General features: G+C 40.6%; 1 protein-coding gene across 1 annotated transcript; it reads right to left on the minus strand.

Annotated features, from left to right (window-relative positions):
* Positions 1–11,621: 11,621 nt before the first annotated feature.
* LOC130648320 (uncharacterized) lies at positions 11,622–15,688 on the minus strand. The gene is made up of 7 exons (XM_057454366.1): positions 15,132–15,688; positions 14,819–15,001; positions 14,581–14,726; positions 14,247–14,418; positions 13,287–14,009; positions 12,531–12,862; positions 11,622–12,297 (listed from the first exon to the last, which is right to left on the minus strand). The coding sequence occupies exons 1-7, from the start codon at positions 15,496–15,498 to the stop codon at positions 11,635–11,637; spliced, it is 2,586 nt and encodes an 861-aa protein (XP_057310349.1). The 5' UTR covers positions 15,499–15,688; the 3' UTR covers positions 11,622–11,634.
* Between the last annotated feature and the right edge of the window lie 1,487 nt (positions 15,689–17,175).

Below are 17,175 nucleotides of genomic sequence, written 5' to 3' on the forward strand. Positions count from 1 at the left end.
AATAAAGGCGATGCACGAAAATAACGTGGTTCTACGTGTCTGTACAGGTTACCATTGGGTAACTCCTTCTACTCCTAATAGACTACTACGTTCTAGGTCGATTTCCCTCGCACCATGGATTTAGAACGCCGTAACTACATGCACAGGCCACTAAAGGTTGTAATATGACCTTTTGCCGCCTATTAAAGGCCATACACGTAAATCCCCCGGTTCCACTTGCTTGTGCAGGTTACCATTTGTCCAGTCCTTCCGTCCTACATGGACTACGACATCTTAAGTTGTTTTCCCCAGAGCCATGGGTTTAGAACGCCGTCAACTAAATGCACAGGAATGTAAAGGCCGTAATATGGCCTTTTACCGCCTAATAAAGGCCTTACACGTAACTCACCCGGTTCCACGTGCTTGTTCAGGTTACCATTGGTCTAATCCTTCCTATCTCAATGGAATAGTACGTCCTAAGTCGCCTTGCTTGGCATCATGGCTTTAGAACGCCGTCAACTAAATGCACAGTCCTCTAAAGGATGTAGTATGGCCTTTTGGAGCCTAAAAAAGGCGTTACACGTAAATCCCCCGGTTCCACGTGCTTGTGCAGGTTACCATTGGTCTACTCTTTCCACTCTTAATGGACAACTACGTCCTAGGCCGGTTTCCCTCGCACCATGGCTTTAGAACGCCGTCAACTACATGCACAGACGTCGAAAGGCTGTGATATGGGCTTTTGTGGCCTAATAAAGGCGATACACGAAAATCACGTGGTTCCACGTGTGTGTGCAGGTTACCATTGGTCAACTCCTTCTACTCTTAATGGACTACTACGTTCTAGGACCATTTCCCTCGCACCATGGCTTTAGAACGCCGTCAACTACATGAACAGGCCTGTAAGGGCCGTAATATGGACTTTTGCCACCTAAAAAAGGCCTTACGCGTAAATCACGTGCTCCCTTGTTCTTGCGCAGGTTACCATTGGTGTAGTCCTTCCACTCTCCATGGAGTGCAACGTCCTAAGTCGTATTCCCCAGGGCCATGGCGTTAGAATATCGTCAACTACATGCACATTCCTCTAAAGGTTGCAATGTGCTTTTTACAGGCCTAATAAAGGCTTAAAACGTAAATCACGTGATTCTACGTGGCTGTGCAGATTACCATTGGTCTCCTCCTTCATCTCTCAATGGACTACTACGTCATAAGTCGTTTTCCTTAGGACCATGGCTTTAGAACTCTGTCAACTACAAGAACAGACCTCTGAAGGTTGCAATATGCCTCTTAGAGGCCTAATAAAGGCTTAACACGTAAATCACGTGGTTCTACGTTGCTGTGCAGGTTACCATTGGTCTACTCCTTTAACTCTCAATGGACTGCTACGTCATAAGTAGTTTTTCTTCGCACCATGGCTTTAGAATTCCGTCATCTACATGCACATGAATCTAGCGACCGTAATATGGCCTTTTGTTGCCTAATAAAGGCTTAGCACGCAAATCACGTGGTTCTACGTGCATGTGCAGTTTACCATTGGCCTACTCCTTCAACTCTCAATGGACTACTGCGTCCTAAGTCATTTTCTTTGGCACCATGGCTTTACAACGCCGTCAACTACATGCACAGGCCTCTAAAGGTTCTGATATGGGCTTTTGCCGGCTAATAAAGGCCTTACGCGTAAATTACGTGCTCCCACGTTCTTCCGCAGGTTACCATTGGTCTAGTCCTTTTTATTCTCCATGGACTACGACGTCTTAAGTCTTTTTCCCCAGCGCCATGGCTTTAGAACGACGTCAACTACATGTACAGGCCACTAAAGGCCGTAATATGGCCTTTTCCCGCCTATTAAAAGCCTTTCACGTAAATCACGTGTTTCCACGCGCTTGCACAGGTTACCTTTTTTCTAGTGCATCCATCCTACATGGACTACTGCGTCCTAAGTCGTTTTCCTTGGCACCATGGCTTTAGAACGCCGTCAACTACATGCACAGGCCTCTAAATGCCGTAATATAGCCTTTTGCCGCCTAGTAAATGCCTTACACGTAATTCCCCTCGTTCCACGTGCTTGTGCAAGTTACCATTGGTGTAGTCCTTCCACTCTCAATATACTACAAGGTCATAAGTCGTTTTCCCTAGCACCATGGCTTTAGAACGCCGTCAACTACATGCACAGTCCTCTAAAGGCCGTAATATGCCTTATAGAGGCCTAATAAAGGCGATACACGAAAATCACGTGGTTCCACGAGTGTGTGCAGGTTACCATTGGTCAACTCCTTCTACTCTTAATGGACTACTACGTTCTAGGACGATTTCCCTCGCACCATGGCTTTAGAACGCCGTCAACTACATGCACAGTCCTCTAAAGGCCGTAATATGGCCTTTTGCCGCCTATTAAAGGCCGTACACGTAAATCCCCCGGTTCCACATGCTTGTGCAGGTTACCATTGGTCTAGTCCTTCCACTCTTCATGGACTGCGACGTCCTAAGTCGTTTTCCCTAGCACCATGGCTTTAGAACGCCGTCAACTACATGCACAGGCCTCTAAAAGTTGTGATATGGGCTTTTGCGGCCTAGTAAAGGCGATACACGAGAATCACGTAGTTCCACGAGGGTGTGCAGGTTACCATTGGTGTAGTCCTTCCACTCTTCATGGACTGCGATGTCCTAAGTCGCTTTCCCTAGCACCATGGCTTTAGAACGCCGTCAACTACATGCACAGGCCTCTAAAGGTTGTGACATGGGCTTTTGCCGGCTAATAAAGGCCTTACGCGTAAATTACGTGCTCCCACGTTCTTGCGCAGGTTGCCATTGGTCTAGTCCTTTCACTCTCCATGGACTGCGACGTCCTAAGTCGTTTTCCCCAGCGCCATGGCTTTAAAACACTGTCAACTACATGCAAAGGTCCCTAAAGGTAGCAATATGCTTTTTACATGCCTAATGAAGGCTTAAAACGTAAATCACGTGGTTCTACGTGGCTGTGCAGGTTACCATTGGTGTAATCCCTTCAACTCTTAATGGACTATTACGTCATAAGTCGTTTTCCTTGGCACCATGGCTTTAGAACGCCGTCAACTACATGCACAGGACTCTAAAGGCCGTAATATGGCCTTTTGTCGCCTATTAAAGGCCCTACACGTAAATCACGTGTTTCCACGCGCTTGCACAGGTTGCCATTTTTCTAGTCCATCCATCCTACATGGACTACGACGTCTTAAGTCGTTTTCTTTTGCACCATGGCTTTAGAACGCCGTCCAGCATAGGCTTCTAAAGGATGTAATATAGAGTATTGCCGCCTAATAAAGGCGATACACGAAAATCACGTGGTTCCACGTGTGTGTGCAGGTTACCATTGGTCAACTCCTTCTACTCTTAATGGACTACTACGTTCTAGGACCATTTCCCTCGCACCATGGCTTTAGAACGCCGTCAACTACATGAACAGGCCTGTAAGGGCCGTAATATGGACTTTTGCCACCTAAAAAAGGCCTTACGCGTAAATCACGTGCTCCCTTGTTCTTGCGCAGGTTACCATTGGTGTAGTCCTTCCACTCTCCATGGAGTGCAACGTCCTAAGTCGTATTCCCCAGGGCCATGGCGTTAGAATATCGTCAACTACATGCACATTCCTCTAAAGGTTGCAATGTGCTTTTTACAGGCCTAATAAAGGCTTAAAACGTAAATCACGTGATTCTACGTGGCTGTGCAGATTACCATTGGTCTCCTCCTTCATCTCTCAATGGACTACTACGTCATAAGTCGTTTTCCTTAGGACCATGGCTTTAGAACTCTGTCAACTACAAGAACAGACCTCTGAAGGTTGCAATATGCCTCTTAGAGGCCTAATAAAGGCTTAACACGTAAATCACGTGGTTCTACGTTGCTGTGCAGGTTACCATTGGTCTACTCCTTTAACTCTCAATGGACTGCTACGTCATAAGTAGTTTTTCTTCGCACCATGGCTTTAGAATTCCGTCATCTACATGCACATGAATCTAGCGACCGTAATATGGCCTTTTGTTGCCTAATAAAGGCTTAGCACGCAAATCACGTGGTTCTACGTGCATGTGCAGTTTACCATTGGCCTACTCCTTCAACTCTCAATGGACTACTGCGTCCTAAGTCATTTTCTTTGGCACCATGGCTTTACAACGCCGTCAACTACATGCACAGGCCTCTAAAGGTTCTGATATGGGCTTTTGCCGGCTAATAAAGGCCTTACGCGTAAATTACGTGCTCCCACGTTCTTCCGCAGGTTACCATTGGTCTAGTCCTTTTTATTCTCCATGGACTACGACGTCTTAAGTCTTTTTCCCCAGCGCCATGGCTTTAGAACGACGTCAACTACATGTACAGGCCACTAAAGGCCGTAATATGGCCTTTTCCCGCCTATTAAAAGCCTTTCACGTAAATCACGTGTTTCCACGCGCTTGCACAGGTTACCTTTTTTCTAGTGCATCCATCCTACATGGACTACTGCGTCCTAAGTCGTTTTCCTTGGCACCATGGCTTTAGAACGCCGTCAACTACATGCACAGGCCTCTAAATGCCGTAATATAGCCTTTTGCCGCCTAGTAAATGCCTTACACGTAATTCCCCTCGTTCCACGTGCTTGTGCAAGTTACCATTGGTGTAGTCCTTCCACTCTCAATATACTACAAGGTCATAAGTCGTTTTCCCTAGCACCATGGCTTTAGAACGCCGTCAACTACATGCACAGTCCTCTAAAGGCCGTAATATGCCTTATAGAGGCCTAATAAAGGCGATACACGAAAATCACGTGGTTCCACGAGTGTGTGCAGGTTACCATTGGTCAACTCCTTCTACTCTTAATGGACTATACGTTCTAGGACGATTTCCCTCGCACCATGGCTTTAGAACGCCGTCAACTACATGCACAGTCCTCTAAAGGCCGTAATATGGCCTTTTGCCGCCTATTAAAGGCCGTACACGTAAATCCCCCGGTTCCACATGCTTGTGCAGGTTACCATTGGTCTAGTCCTTCCACTCTTCATGGACTGCGACGTCCTAAGTCGTTTTCCCTAGCACCATGGCTTTAGAACGCCGTCAACTACATGCACAGGCCTCTAAAAGTTGTGATATGGGCTTTTGCGGCCTAGTAAAGGCGATACACGAGAATCACGTAGTTCCACGAGGGTGTGCAGGTTACCATTGGTGTAGTCCTTCCACTCTTCATGGACTGCGATGTCCTAAGTCGCTTTCCCTAGCACCATGGCTTTAGAACGCCGTCAACTACATGCACAGGCCTCTAAAGGTTGTGACATGGGCTTTTGCCGGCTAATAAAGGCCTTACGCGTAAATTACGTGCTCCCACGTTCTTGCGCAGGTTGCCATTGGTCTAGTCCTTTCACTCTCCATGGACTGCGACGTCCTAAGTCGTTTTCCCCAGCGCCATGGCTTTAAAACACTGTCAACTACATGCAAAGGTCCCTAAAGGTAGCAATATGCTTTTTACATGCCTAATGAAGGCTTAAAACGTAAATCACGTGGTTCTACGTGGCTGTGCAGGTTACCATTGGTGTAATCCCTTCAACTCTTAATGGACTATTACGTCATAAGTCGTTTTCCTTGGCACCATGGCTTTAGAACGCCGTCAACTACATGCACAGGACTCTAAAGGCCGTAATATGGCCTTTTGTCGCCTATTAAAGGCCCTACACGTAAATCACGTGTTTCCACGCGCTTGCACAGGTTGCCATTTTTCTAGTCCATCCATCCTACATGGACTACGACGTCTTAAGTCGTTTTCTTTTGCACCATGGCTTTAGAACGCCGTCCAGCATAGGCTTCTAAAGGATGTAATATAGAGTATTGCCGCCTAATAAAGGCGATACACGAAAATCACGTGGTTCCACGTGTGTGTGCAGGTTACCATTGGTCAACTCCTTCTACTCTTAATGGACTACTACGTTCTAGGACCATTTCCCTCGCACTATGGCTTTAGAACGCCGTCAACTACATGAACAGGCCTGTAAGGGCCGTAATATGGACTTTTGCCACCTAAAAAAGGCCTTACGCGTAAATCACGTGCTCCCTTGTTCTTGCGCAGGTTACCATTGGTATAGTCCTTCCACTCTCCATGGAGTGCAACGTCCTAAGTCGTATTCCCCAGGGCCATGGCGTTAGAATATCGTCAACTACATGCACATTCCTCTAAAGGTTGCAATGTGCTTTTTACAGGCCTAATAAAGGCTTAAAACGTAAATCACGTGATTCTACGTGGCTGTGCAGATTACCATTGGTCTCCTCCTTCATCTCTCAATGGACTACTACGTCATAAGTCGTTTTCCTTAGGACCATGGCTTTAGAACTCTGTCAACTACAAGAACAGACCTCTGAAGGTTGCAATATGCCTCTTAGAGGCCTAATAAAGGCTTAACACGTAAATCACGTGGTTCTACGTTGCTGTGCAGGTTACCATTGGTCTACTCCTTTAACTCTCAATGGACTGCTACGTCATAAGTAGTTTTTCTTCGCACCATGGCTTTAGAATTCCGTCATCTACATGCACATGAATCTAGCGACCGTAATATGGCCTTTTGTTGCCTAATAAAGGCTTAGCACGCAAATCACGTGGTTCTACGTGCATGTGCAGTTTACCATTGGCCTACTCCTTCAACTCTCAATGGACTACTGCGTCCTAAGTCATTTTCTTTGGCACCATGGCTTTACAACGCCGTCAACTACATGCACAGGCCTCTAAAGGTTCTGATATGGGCTTTTGCCGGCTAATAAAGGCCTTACGCGTAAATTACGTGCTCCCACGTTCTTCCGCAGGTTACCATTGGTCTAGTCCTTTTTATTCTCCATGGACTACGACGTCTTAAGTCTTTTTCCCCAGCGCCATGGCTTTAGAACGACGTCAACTACATGTACAGGCCACTAAAGGCCGTAATATGGCCTTTTCCCGCCTATTAAAAGCCTTTCACGTAAATCACGTGTTTCCACGCGCTTGCACAGGTTACCTTTTTTCTAGTGCATCCATCCTACATGGACTACTGCGTCCTAAGTCGTTTTCCTTGGCACCATGGCTTTAGAACGCCGTCAACTACATGCACAGGCCTCTAAATGCCGTAATATAGCCTTTTGCCGCCTAGTAAATGCCTTACACGTAATTCCCCTCGTTCCACGTGCTTGTGCAAGTTACCATTGGTGTAGTCCTTCCACTCTCAATATACTACAAGGTCATAAGTCGTTTTCCCTAGCACCATGGCTTTAGAACGCCGTCAACTACATGCACAGTCCTCTAAAGGCCGTAATATGCCTTATAGAGGCCTAATAAAGGCGATACACGAAAATCACGTGGTTCCACGAGTGTGTGCAGGTTACCATTGGTCAACTCCTTCTACTCTTAATGGACTATACGTTCTAGGACGATTTCCCTCGCACCACGGCTTTAGAACGCCGTCAACTACATGCACAGTCCTCTAAAGGCCGTAATATGGCCTTTTGCCGCCTATTAAAGGCCGTACACGTAAATCCCCCGGTTCCACATGCTTGTGCAGGTTACCATTGGTCCAGTCCTTCCACTCTTCATGGACTGCGACGTCCTAAGTCGTTTTCCCCAGCACCATGGCTTTAGAACGCCGTCAACTACATGCACAGGCCTCTAAAAGTTGTGATATGGGCTTTTGCGGCCTAGTAAAGGCGATACACGAGAATCACGTAGTTCCACGAGGGTGTGCAGGTTACCATTGGTCCAGTCCTTCCACTCTTCATGGACTGCGACGTCCTAAGTCGCTTTCCCTAGCACCATGGCTTTAGAACGCCGTCAACTACATGCACAGGCCTCTAAAGGTTGTGACATGGGCTTTTGCCGGCTAATAAAAGGCCTTGCGTGTAAATCACGTGTTTCCACGCGCTTGCACAGGTTACCATTGGTCTACTTCTTCATCTCTCAATGGACTACTACGTCATAAGTCGTTTTCCTTAGGACCATGGCTTTAGAACTCTGTCAACTACAAGCACAGACCTCTGAAGGTTGTAATATGCCTCTTAGAGGCCTAATAAAGGCTTAACACGTAAATCACGTGGTTCTACGTGGCTGTGCAGGTTACCATTGGTCTACTCCTTCATCTCTCAATGGACTACTACGTCATAAGTCGTTTTCCTTAGGACCATGGCTTTAGAACTCTGTCAACTACAAGCACAGACCTCTGAAGTTTGTAATATGCCTCTTAGAGGCCTAATAAAGGCTTAACACGTAAATCACGTGGTTCTACGTGGCTGTGCAGGTTACCATTGGTCTACTCCTTTAACTCTCAATGGACTGCTACGTCATAAGTAGTTTTTCTTCGCACCACGGCTTTAAAATTCCGTCATCTACATGCACATGAATCTAGAGACCGTAATATGGCCTTTTGTTGCCTAATAAAGGCTTAGCACGCAAATCACGTGGTTCTACGTGCATGTGCAGTTTACCATTGGCCTACTCCTTCAACTCTCAATCGACTACTGCGTCCTAAGTCATTTTCTTTGGCACCATGACTTTACAACGCCGTCAACTACATGCACAGGCCTCTAAATGCCGTAATATGCCTTATAGAGGCCTAATAAAGGCGATACACGAAAAATCACGTGGTTCCACAAGTGTGTGCAGGTTACCATTTGTCAACTCCTTCTACTCTTAATGGACTACTACGTGATAAGTCGTTTTCCTTGGCACCATGGCTTTAGAACTCCGTCATCTACATGCACAGACGTCTAAAAGCCGTAATAAGGCCTTTTTGTCGCCTAATAAAGGGCTTACGTGTAAATCACGTGTTTCCACGCGCTTGCACAGGTTACCATTTGCCTAGTTCTTCCATCCTACATGGACTTCGACGTCTTAAGTCGTTTTCGCCAGAGCCATGGGTTTAGAACTCTGTCAACTACAAGCACAGACCTCTGAAGGTTGTAATATGCCTCTTAGAGGCCTAATAAAGGCTTAAAACGTAAATCACGTGATTCTACGTGGCTGTGCAGATTACCATTGGTCTACTCCTTCATCTCTCAATGGACTACTACGTCATAAGTCGTTTTCCTTAGGACCATGGCTTTAGAACTCTGTCAACTACAAGCACAGACCTCTGAAGGTTGTAATATGCGTCTTAGAGGCCTAATAAAGGCTTAACACGTAAATCACGTGGTTCTACGTGGCTGTGCAGGTTACCATTGGTCTACTCCTTTAACTCTCAATGGACTGCTACGTCATAAGTAGTTTTTCTTCGCACCATGGCTTTAAAATTCCGTCATCTACATGCACATGAATCTAGAGACCGTAATATGGCCTTTTGTTGCCTAATAAAGGCTTAGCATGCAAATCACGTGGTTCTTCGTGCATGTGCAGTTTACCATTGGCCTACTCCTTCAACTCTCAATCGACTACTGCGTCCTAAGTCATTTTCTTTGGCACCATGACTTTACAACGCCGTCAACTACATGCACAGGCCTCTAATTGCCGTAATATGCCTTATAGAGGCCTAATAAAGGCGATACACGAAAAATCACGTGGTTCCACGTGTGTGTGCTGGTTACCATTGGTATACACCTTCAACTCTCAATGGACTACTACGTCATAAGTCGTTTTCCTAGGCACCATGGCTTTAGAACTCCGTCATCTACATGCACAGACGTCTAAAAGCCGTAATAAGGCCTTTTTGCCGCCTAATAAAGGGCTTACGTGTAAATCACGTGTTTCCACGCGCTTGCACAGGTTACCATTTGCCTAGTTCTTCCATCCTACATGGATTTCGACGTCTTAAGTCGTTTTCGCCAGAGCCATGGGTTTAGAACTCTGTCAACTACAAGCACAGACCTCTGAAGGTTGTAATATGCCTCTTAGAGGCCTAATAAAGGCTTAACACGTAAATCACGTGGTTCTACGTGGCTGTGCAGGTTACCATTGGTCTACTCCTTCATCTCTCAATGGACTACTACGTCATAAGTCGTTTTCCTTAGGACCATGGCTTTAGAACTCTGTCAACTACAAGCACAGACCTCTGAAGTTTGTAATATGCCTCTTAGAGGCCTAATAAAGGCTTAACACGTAAATCACGTGGTTCTACGTGGCTGTGCAGGTTACCATTGGTCTACTCCTTTAACTCTCAATGGACTGCTACGTCATAAGTAGTTTTTCTTCGCACCACGGCTTTAAAATTCCGTCATCTACATGCACATGAATCTAGAGACCGTAATATGGCCTTTTGTTGCCTAATAAAGGCTTAGCACGCAAATCACGTGGTTCTTCGTGCATGTGCAGTTTACCATTGGCCTACTCCTTCAACTCTCAATCGACTACTGCGTCCTAAAACATTTTCTTTGGCACCATGACTTTACAACGCCGTCAACTACATGCACAGGCCTCTAAATGCCGTAATATGCCTTATAGAGGCCTAATAAAGGCGATACACGAAAAATCACGTGGTTCCACGAGTGTGTGCAGGTTACCATTTGTCAACTCCTTCTACTCTTAATGGACTACTACGTGATAAGTCGTTTTCCTTGGCACCATGGCTTTAGAACTCCGTCATCTACATGCACAGACGTCTAAAAGCCGTAATAAGGCCTTTTTGCCGCCTAATAAAGGGCTTACGTGTAAATCACGTGTTTCCACGCGCTTGCACAGGTTACCATTTGCCTAGTTCTTCCATCCTACATGGACTTCGACGTCTTAAGTCGTTTTCGCCAGAGCCATGGGCTCGGGCAACTTACGGACAGTCTCCAATTATTTCGGGTAAAACACGGGTATACCGCGTTTTATCATAATCGTCTACCGCGTTTTGCTATCTGACGTGCTTTTTGTCGTTTCAAGTTTGTGAAGAAGACAAGAAGGTGCCGCCATTTTTGTGTTTTTGTGTTGACAGAAATGGTTGGTTGTACCATACATTTGGCTGTTAAGGTATTTGTGATCACGCAGTAAAAACAAGGTTTGTAATATTATTTATTCTATATATTTGAAATTTTCTATATTCTATTTGCCTATAGCTACCTGTCAAAATTATATATATAGTAGCTATAGCAAAAGCTAGCTATATATTTCTGGAAGTGTTTACCTAAACTTTGTAACTGTCAGAGCTATACATAGCCTTTCTGGCTGTTATATACATAGATATATACATAGATAGATATATACAATATAAAAACAGTTAGTCAAGAAATTAAACTGTTTATGTAGTTCTTAGATCACTGCAGATTACTTAGCTAAATAGTTGTGGGTGCAAATCCTACCTCTGTACGAAAGAGTAGCTTAATTAGAAAAGCAGTTTAGCTAGTATTCTCTTGATTTAGGGTGAAGATATATAACCCACATAATGGATTGTAAAAATGGACCTTTTTAAGACTGTTAGCTAGCTAGCTATTTCTTCTAAGTTTTGCACAATACAAGATTATTGCGTATTAAGCCCGTCAAAGCAACAACAAATACTTTGATATCTTTTTAAAGGTATTAATTTCCTTCTCGTGTTGTTCTTGTTTTTTCGTTTGTGCAAAATGATGATCCACAATAATATAAAAATACATTTCCCATACGAAACGTATCAGAAAAAAAGTTTTGTATATATATATATATCAAATGTTTTTATTTTAGCTAGCTCTGGCTAATTTGTTGAAAAATATGCTTCTTAAAATTTAAAAGCGCATATTGATCCTTTTGCTGAAAAACTAAATATTTGTCCATTGTTCAAGAATTTTTTTGGCGTGGTAATTTAATTTATATTTCTCCATGTAAATTTTATTTGATTTAAGCTCTTCTGTATTCGGCATCTTAAAATTTTTTGCTATGAAGTCTTTTTCCCAATCTTTCGTAGCTTTTTCTGCTTCATGCTGAACAGCCATCACTTTTTCACGAAAATGAATGATAAATGCTCTACATTTTTTTCTTGAATGTTCACTTTTAGTCAGCTTATATGACATATGATGACGGTCGAAGTCCTTCAATTTATCTGAATAGCCAAGAACATACATTATGTTCTTGCATACACCTGATTCAAGAATTGGGTTTTGGTCAGCTTTCGTCTGTCTGTCTCTACAGATCTTTTCCAACTTACTATTTTCTGCAGTTTTTTTAGGATTAGTAACTGAGTCAGCTATGCAAGGTTGTTGTTCCAATGTAATTGTGTTTGATGTTTCTTTCTTAAAATGAACAGCTTGGTCAACTTCTAAATCCAATAAGGAAGGTTGCTGTTCTAATGTGATATCTATCTCCATTTCTATCTCTTCATTATTATCATGTGATATATACGCATTATCATATTCTGCATTATCATCATCAGCCATCAGTTTGATATTACTTGTTATGTTTGCTTTTGGATTTGTAACGCCAGTCTGAGAGTAAGAAAGAGTTCATATGAGCTAAGAAGCAGGCTAGGTATCTGTAGAATTAAAGATAGATGTTGTCCAGATATAAGTAGATTAAGTTGGTTAGGACACTTGCAAGAATGAAGGAGGATAATTGGGTAAGAAAGTGTAGAGATAGACTTGATACAGAGGAATTTGAGTTGGGGGCTATTAATATACCCATCCTACAGACAGTAAGCCAAGAATGACGTATTACTTACTTCTTCAAGTGCCTTGCATTCTATTAAATCTCCATTTTCGTCGAAAGTATTTATCTTTGTGATTGGCAATTCAATACCACGATCAACGCATTTCTTCCAACAAGCTTCTACATCTTTTGCTACTGATTGCAGGTTGTCTTGTTTGAAATTTGTCATCAAAGGCCCTTCAACTCTGAAATCATCATCCTCTTTTCCATCATGAAATATGATAATATCATTTTCTCTATGCCACCAAACACCATTACCATAGAGCAAAAAATCTGCAATTCTTTCCAAGTGTGCCTGATATTTCCGTAGAGGTAAGTTAATGTTAAAACAACTTCTTTTCTCATCTGAAAATTCAAAAAAGTTTATTTCGAAACAAAATGACAATCATACACTTTTTATCACATGTTAAAATTTTAAACAAAATTAGAAAGATTAATGTTTGAATATCAAACCAGACTTTTTATTAAGTCAAGCACTTCAAAATATATTTAATTATCACATAGAACAGCCTTTCTGTTTCAGTTTATTCCATGACGACAGAACATTGCCTACGTAAAATGACATTTTCCTGTTTTGCGTTGGCAAACTCGTGTTCGACATTTGCAATTTATATTTGTTTTGCGGCCAAATGCTGCAGTACACAAATAACAGTTAAATATTTGCCAATGTGAATTGAAAACTTTTGTTTTCATGTGGACATTCGTCTCAGCAATTTCTGAATGCCAACATGAATTAGAAAGCCAGTAGAAACAGATATTTTAGACTTACCAAGTACACTCTCTGAAAATTTCGATATTTTAGATGTGTTAGTTGATTTTCTAGAACATTCTTTGGCAATAAATTTCTGTTCAGCTTGAATACGGATGATGCTATTATCACGTATGGATTCTAAGGATCTGGCTGATGTTCTCAAACTTATTTGATTAATTTTGCTGAATAGCTGTTCTTCATTCTCTGTGTGTAAGGAGCTTGGTGAGATAATTCTCGATACTTCTGCTAAATGTGTTGTCAAGCCATGATAATAAATGCCATAAAGCTTTTGTGTAGACATTGACTTTAAATTATGCCCAAACAGATCTTGGCACAACATGGCATGCTGGAAACTAATATTATGTAATCGTAGAATAATTCGTGGGGACCTTTTTTGGGATTTAAGATATGATAACCGAACTAGCTCCATCAATGTGTACAACAACTCTTTGATTTCCTTTCTGCAAGTGCTTTGCATTGATTGGTAAACAACTATTGATGACAGCCGATAGTCAGATCCTCTCACCTTGTCCTTCGAACCATATGTGGCATCTAGGGACTGTTGAAAAATTTTATTCTCTTGAGGTGTCAACACTTCATGCAAAACATCCCACAAATTCTTGATATGTCCTTTACAATCATGCAGTGGTTCAATCGGCATCACTTCATAATTAGCAAGATTCAAGGACTCCATTGTACTATGTTCATTTCCAAAGCAAAGAGCTGGAACACGGATAATTCCTTTAAAAAAAATTGTTGACTGAATTTATAAATTTTAATGAGTGTAATTTTGAAAATAAAATCAGAATTGTTTTTATGCTTTTCAATTTTCCTCAACATATCTGATTTTCTTTTGCTTTATTTGTAGAAAAATTTTCAGACAAATATCAACTAACATCAACTTATATAAAACTTTTGCGAAAAAGGCCAAAATTTGCAAAAGTTATTTTAGTTTATCAAAAATAAAATAGCCCTAACCTGTCAAATGATTTTTTAGTAGCTGTTCAAGGTCCTTTTTGTGCAACTTTTGATGAACTGGTAAGTCACGGTCAAGGTTTCTGTAATTTACTTCAAGACCCAGTTTCTCCACATTGAGTTGTTGAAATGGAGACACAGCTTTTTGTTGTTGTCCTGCTGGGCCTGATATTACCTAAAATAATCAAAAATAGTTAGTTAAAAATAGTTAATGTTATGTAATAGAAATCTATAAATTTGTCATTCATATTTTGTTTCATTTACCTGGAATAAATAATTTTCTATACTTTTTGTCAAAATTACAAATAACGAACAACTTATTTTGAAATTTATGTACCTTCTTCCTTCTTTGTTCCAAGGACACTATTTTGTTACTGTAGACATGGGCTATATCTGTAAATCTTGATTTTTTGCATCCACAAAGACAGGGAAAGTTTCCACCATGAGAGTTACCACTCTCGTATTGTATTTCAGGATGGTCACCTAAAATATAAATGAATTCCTGTTATCCTTTTTTAAATAAATTGTTGCATTATGCAGATTAAACTTGTGTGAATTGAATTCCATCAACATACCATGAAAAAACCTTATCACATCAACCACTTTCTTATCATTGACAATTAATGGGTCAGACAATTTTCTAATGTCATTAAGTCTGGTTTCGACATATGAAAGCTTCTCTGCAATGCTATCCTGGGCAAAACCAATAATATAAACGGATGGACGCTCCACAAGTTCTTGAACATCATGACAAATTCCTAAAATTTAATTTAGCGAACATTATTAAGTGGCATTTAATGTCTACTATCAAAGTAAAAAAAGTAAATATTTTTGATTTTAGATATCTAGAATTTTGGTGATCAATAACAATACTTCTAAATGACATACCTGTTTTTGCATACATTTCCTCATCTGTATAAAATAACTTGTCATCGTAAACAACTTTGACAGTCAATAGTAAATGGCCAGCACTCAAAAGTGATGCATGATCAGACCATAGTATGAAGTATCTTGTCAAAGCACCTTTTGGATTTCTCATAATCCCCAAACTTTGATGTTCTTCAAAAATCTTTCTGCGAATGTCACTCAGTGGTATACAACGACCAGATACTGTGAATTCTTCATTGAAAATCACTCCATTCTTTATCACAGCTTTTTTATATTTTTTTGGCTCAACCAAAGATCCTAATAGAATATCTCCAGATTCAATCTTCTTCAGTATCTCCTCTTTTATTTTTTCAAATGTAGGGGGCATAGGAACCGACACTCCACTTCCATCTGTAAAAAATGAAATGTTCTCAATATCTCTCTTTCTGAACAAGGAATGTTAAGTTGATTGTACAAACGCTACGATATATACATCCTCTTTTTGTATAATACATATTTCTAAAAGTATTGTGAAGATGCAATGTGTTTTAGGTAAACATTGTTCTACACACAGAAATCTACTGTAACACTTGAAAGAATTTAAGAATCTTTTGCTATAAATTATACAGATTTGATGACAAGACACAATGTTGGAAGCGTACATTATATATCAATTCTTCTTTTTTTTAGGTACTCACCTGGAAACTTTTCATATTTTCGACGATATTTGCATGGGTTAACAAAATTGTTTGCAAATTTTGATAAATCAACACCGTTATCTTCGAGAAATTCCTTAACAACTGTATTTCCAGTAGTTCCAGGTATATGATATTTTCGGGCCAAGTCAGAGTAATTTATCTGCAAGAGGAAATAAATCGATGTGTCACACAAGTTATTTTTTTGTTCAAAATTGGACAATGATATAAATGGCAATGTGTTCAACACAAATGTTAACAGATACATGAAGATATACCTTACTACCAACATCCATTCCTAACACTTCTTCAAGTAGAGCATGACGATCGAAATTTAATTTGTTTGGATCTGGACTATGTCGTTTTTTCTTGATTGGTGTGTCATCTACGTCTTGATTTTGTTGTAATTTTGTCCGCCCTATGGTTAGAAACAACTCCTTAATATATTTTGTTTAAAATAATTTTTACAGTTTTTAGTTTAGTCAATAATGATTTGCGAGACTGAATTCTACGAACCTAAGGTTTTATTTATTTTTGCTATTTTTTTTGCATTTATTCACACAGCAACTTATTTTCATAACATAGTTTTAATTATTTCTGCGTGTTAATTTCGTGGGGTTATATACTTCATCATGATATATGTTGATTGCTTATTTTTTCATTTTAATATTTGTTTATATATATATATATGCGTGTATATAATTATTTATAAATTTATATTCAAAAAATGCAACAATAAAATAATACCATTCAAGAAAAACCAGTGCCTGTAGGTGAATGGAGATACAGTACAGGTGAAAGATTAAAATTAAAAAATATATATAGCTATACCTATCATTCTTTTAATTGAATTTTCTTTACTTTCAAAGTATTGAATCGATCTTGATTTTTTGTAGGAAGCTTTTGATTGTCTGATGCCAAAGATTGTGTCTGTTGCTTTATTTTCACCAAAACATTTTTTTTCCAAGGATTTTTTTATTATTTTATTCCGTTCTCTAAGCTCTTTCTTTTTATCAGACTTGGACTTCACTTGAGCAATATTAGCTGATTTGACCTTTGTGAGAACCTTTGTGAATGGAGTGTCATATATACTGTCCCATTTTGAGTTGATACTATTAAGTACAGATTCTGCCGTTGTTTTCATATATGACATGTCAGTCTTTGTTTGAGGAATTGTCAAATTTATGGTGATTGGATGAACTGGTGTTGTGTTGATACTGTTTGGAGTAGTAATCGTTGATATGTTGTTATATGTTACATTTACAGGTGTGGACGTATTATTTGTTGTAGTTGGAGTTTTATTATTCGTACTATTTACAGTGTTTGATATATCTGTTAATGGTTTTTTAACATTGTTGATTTTTTTTGTT

This window comes from Hydractinia symbiolongicarpus, chromosome 6 (assembly GCF_029227915.1).
Source record: "Hydractinia symbiolongicarpus strain clone_291-10 chromosome 6, HSymV2.1, whole genome shotgun sequence".
In the NCBI taxonomy this organism is placed as follows: Eukaryota; Metazoa; Cnidaria; class Hydrozoa; order Anthoathecata; family Hydractiniidae; genus Hydractinia; species Hydractinia symbiolongicarpus.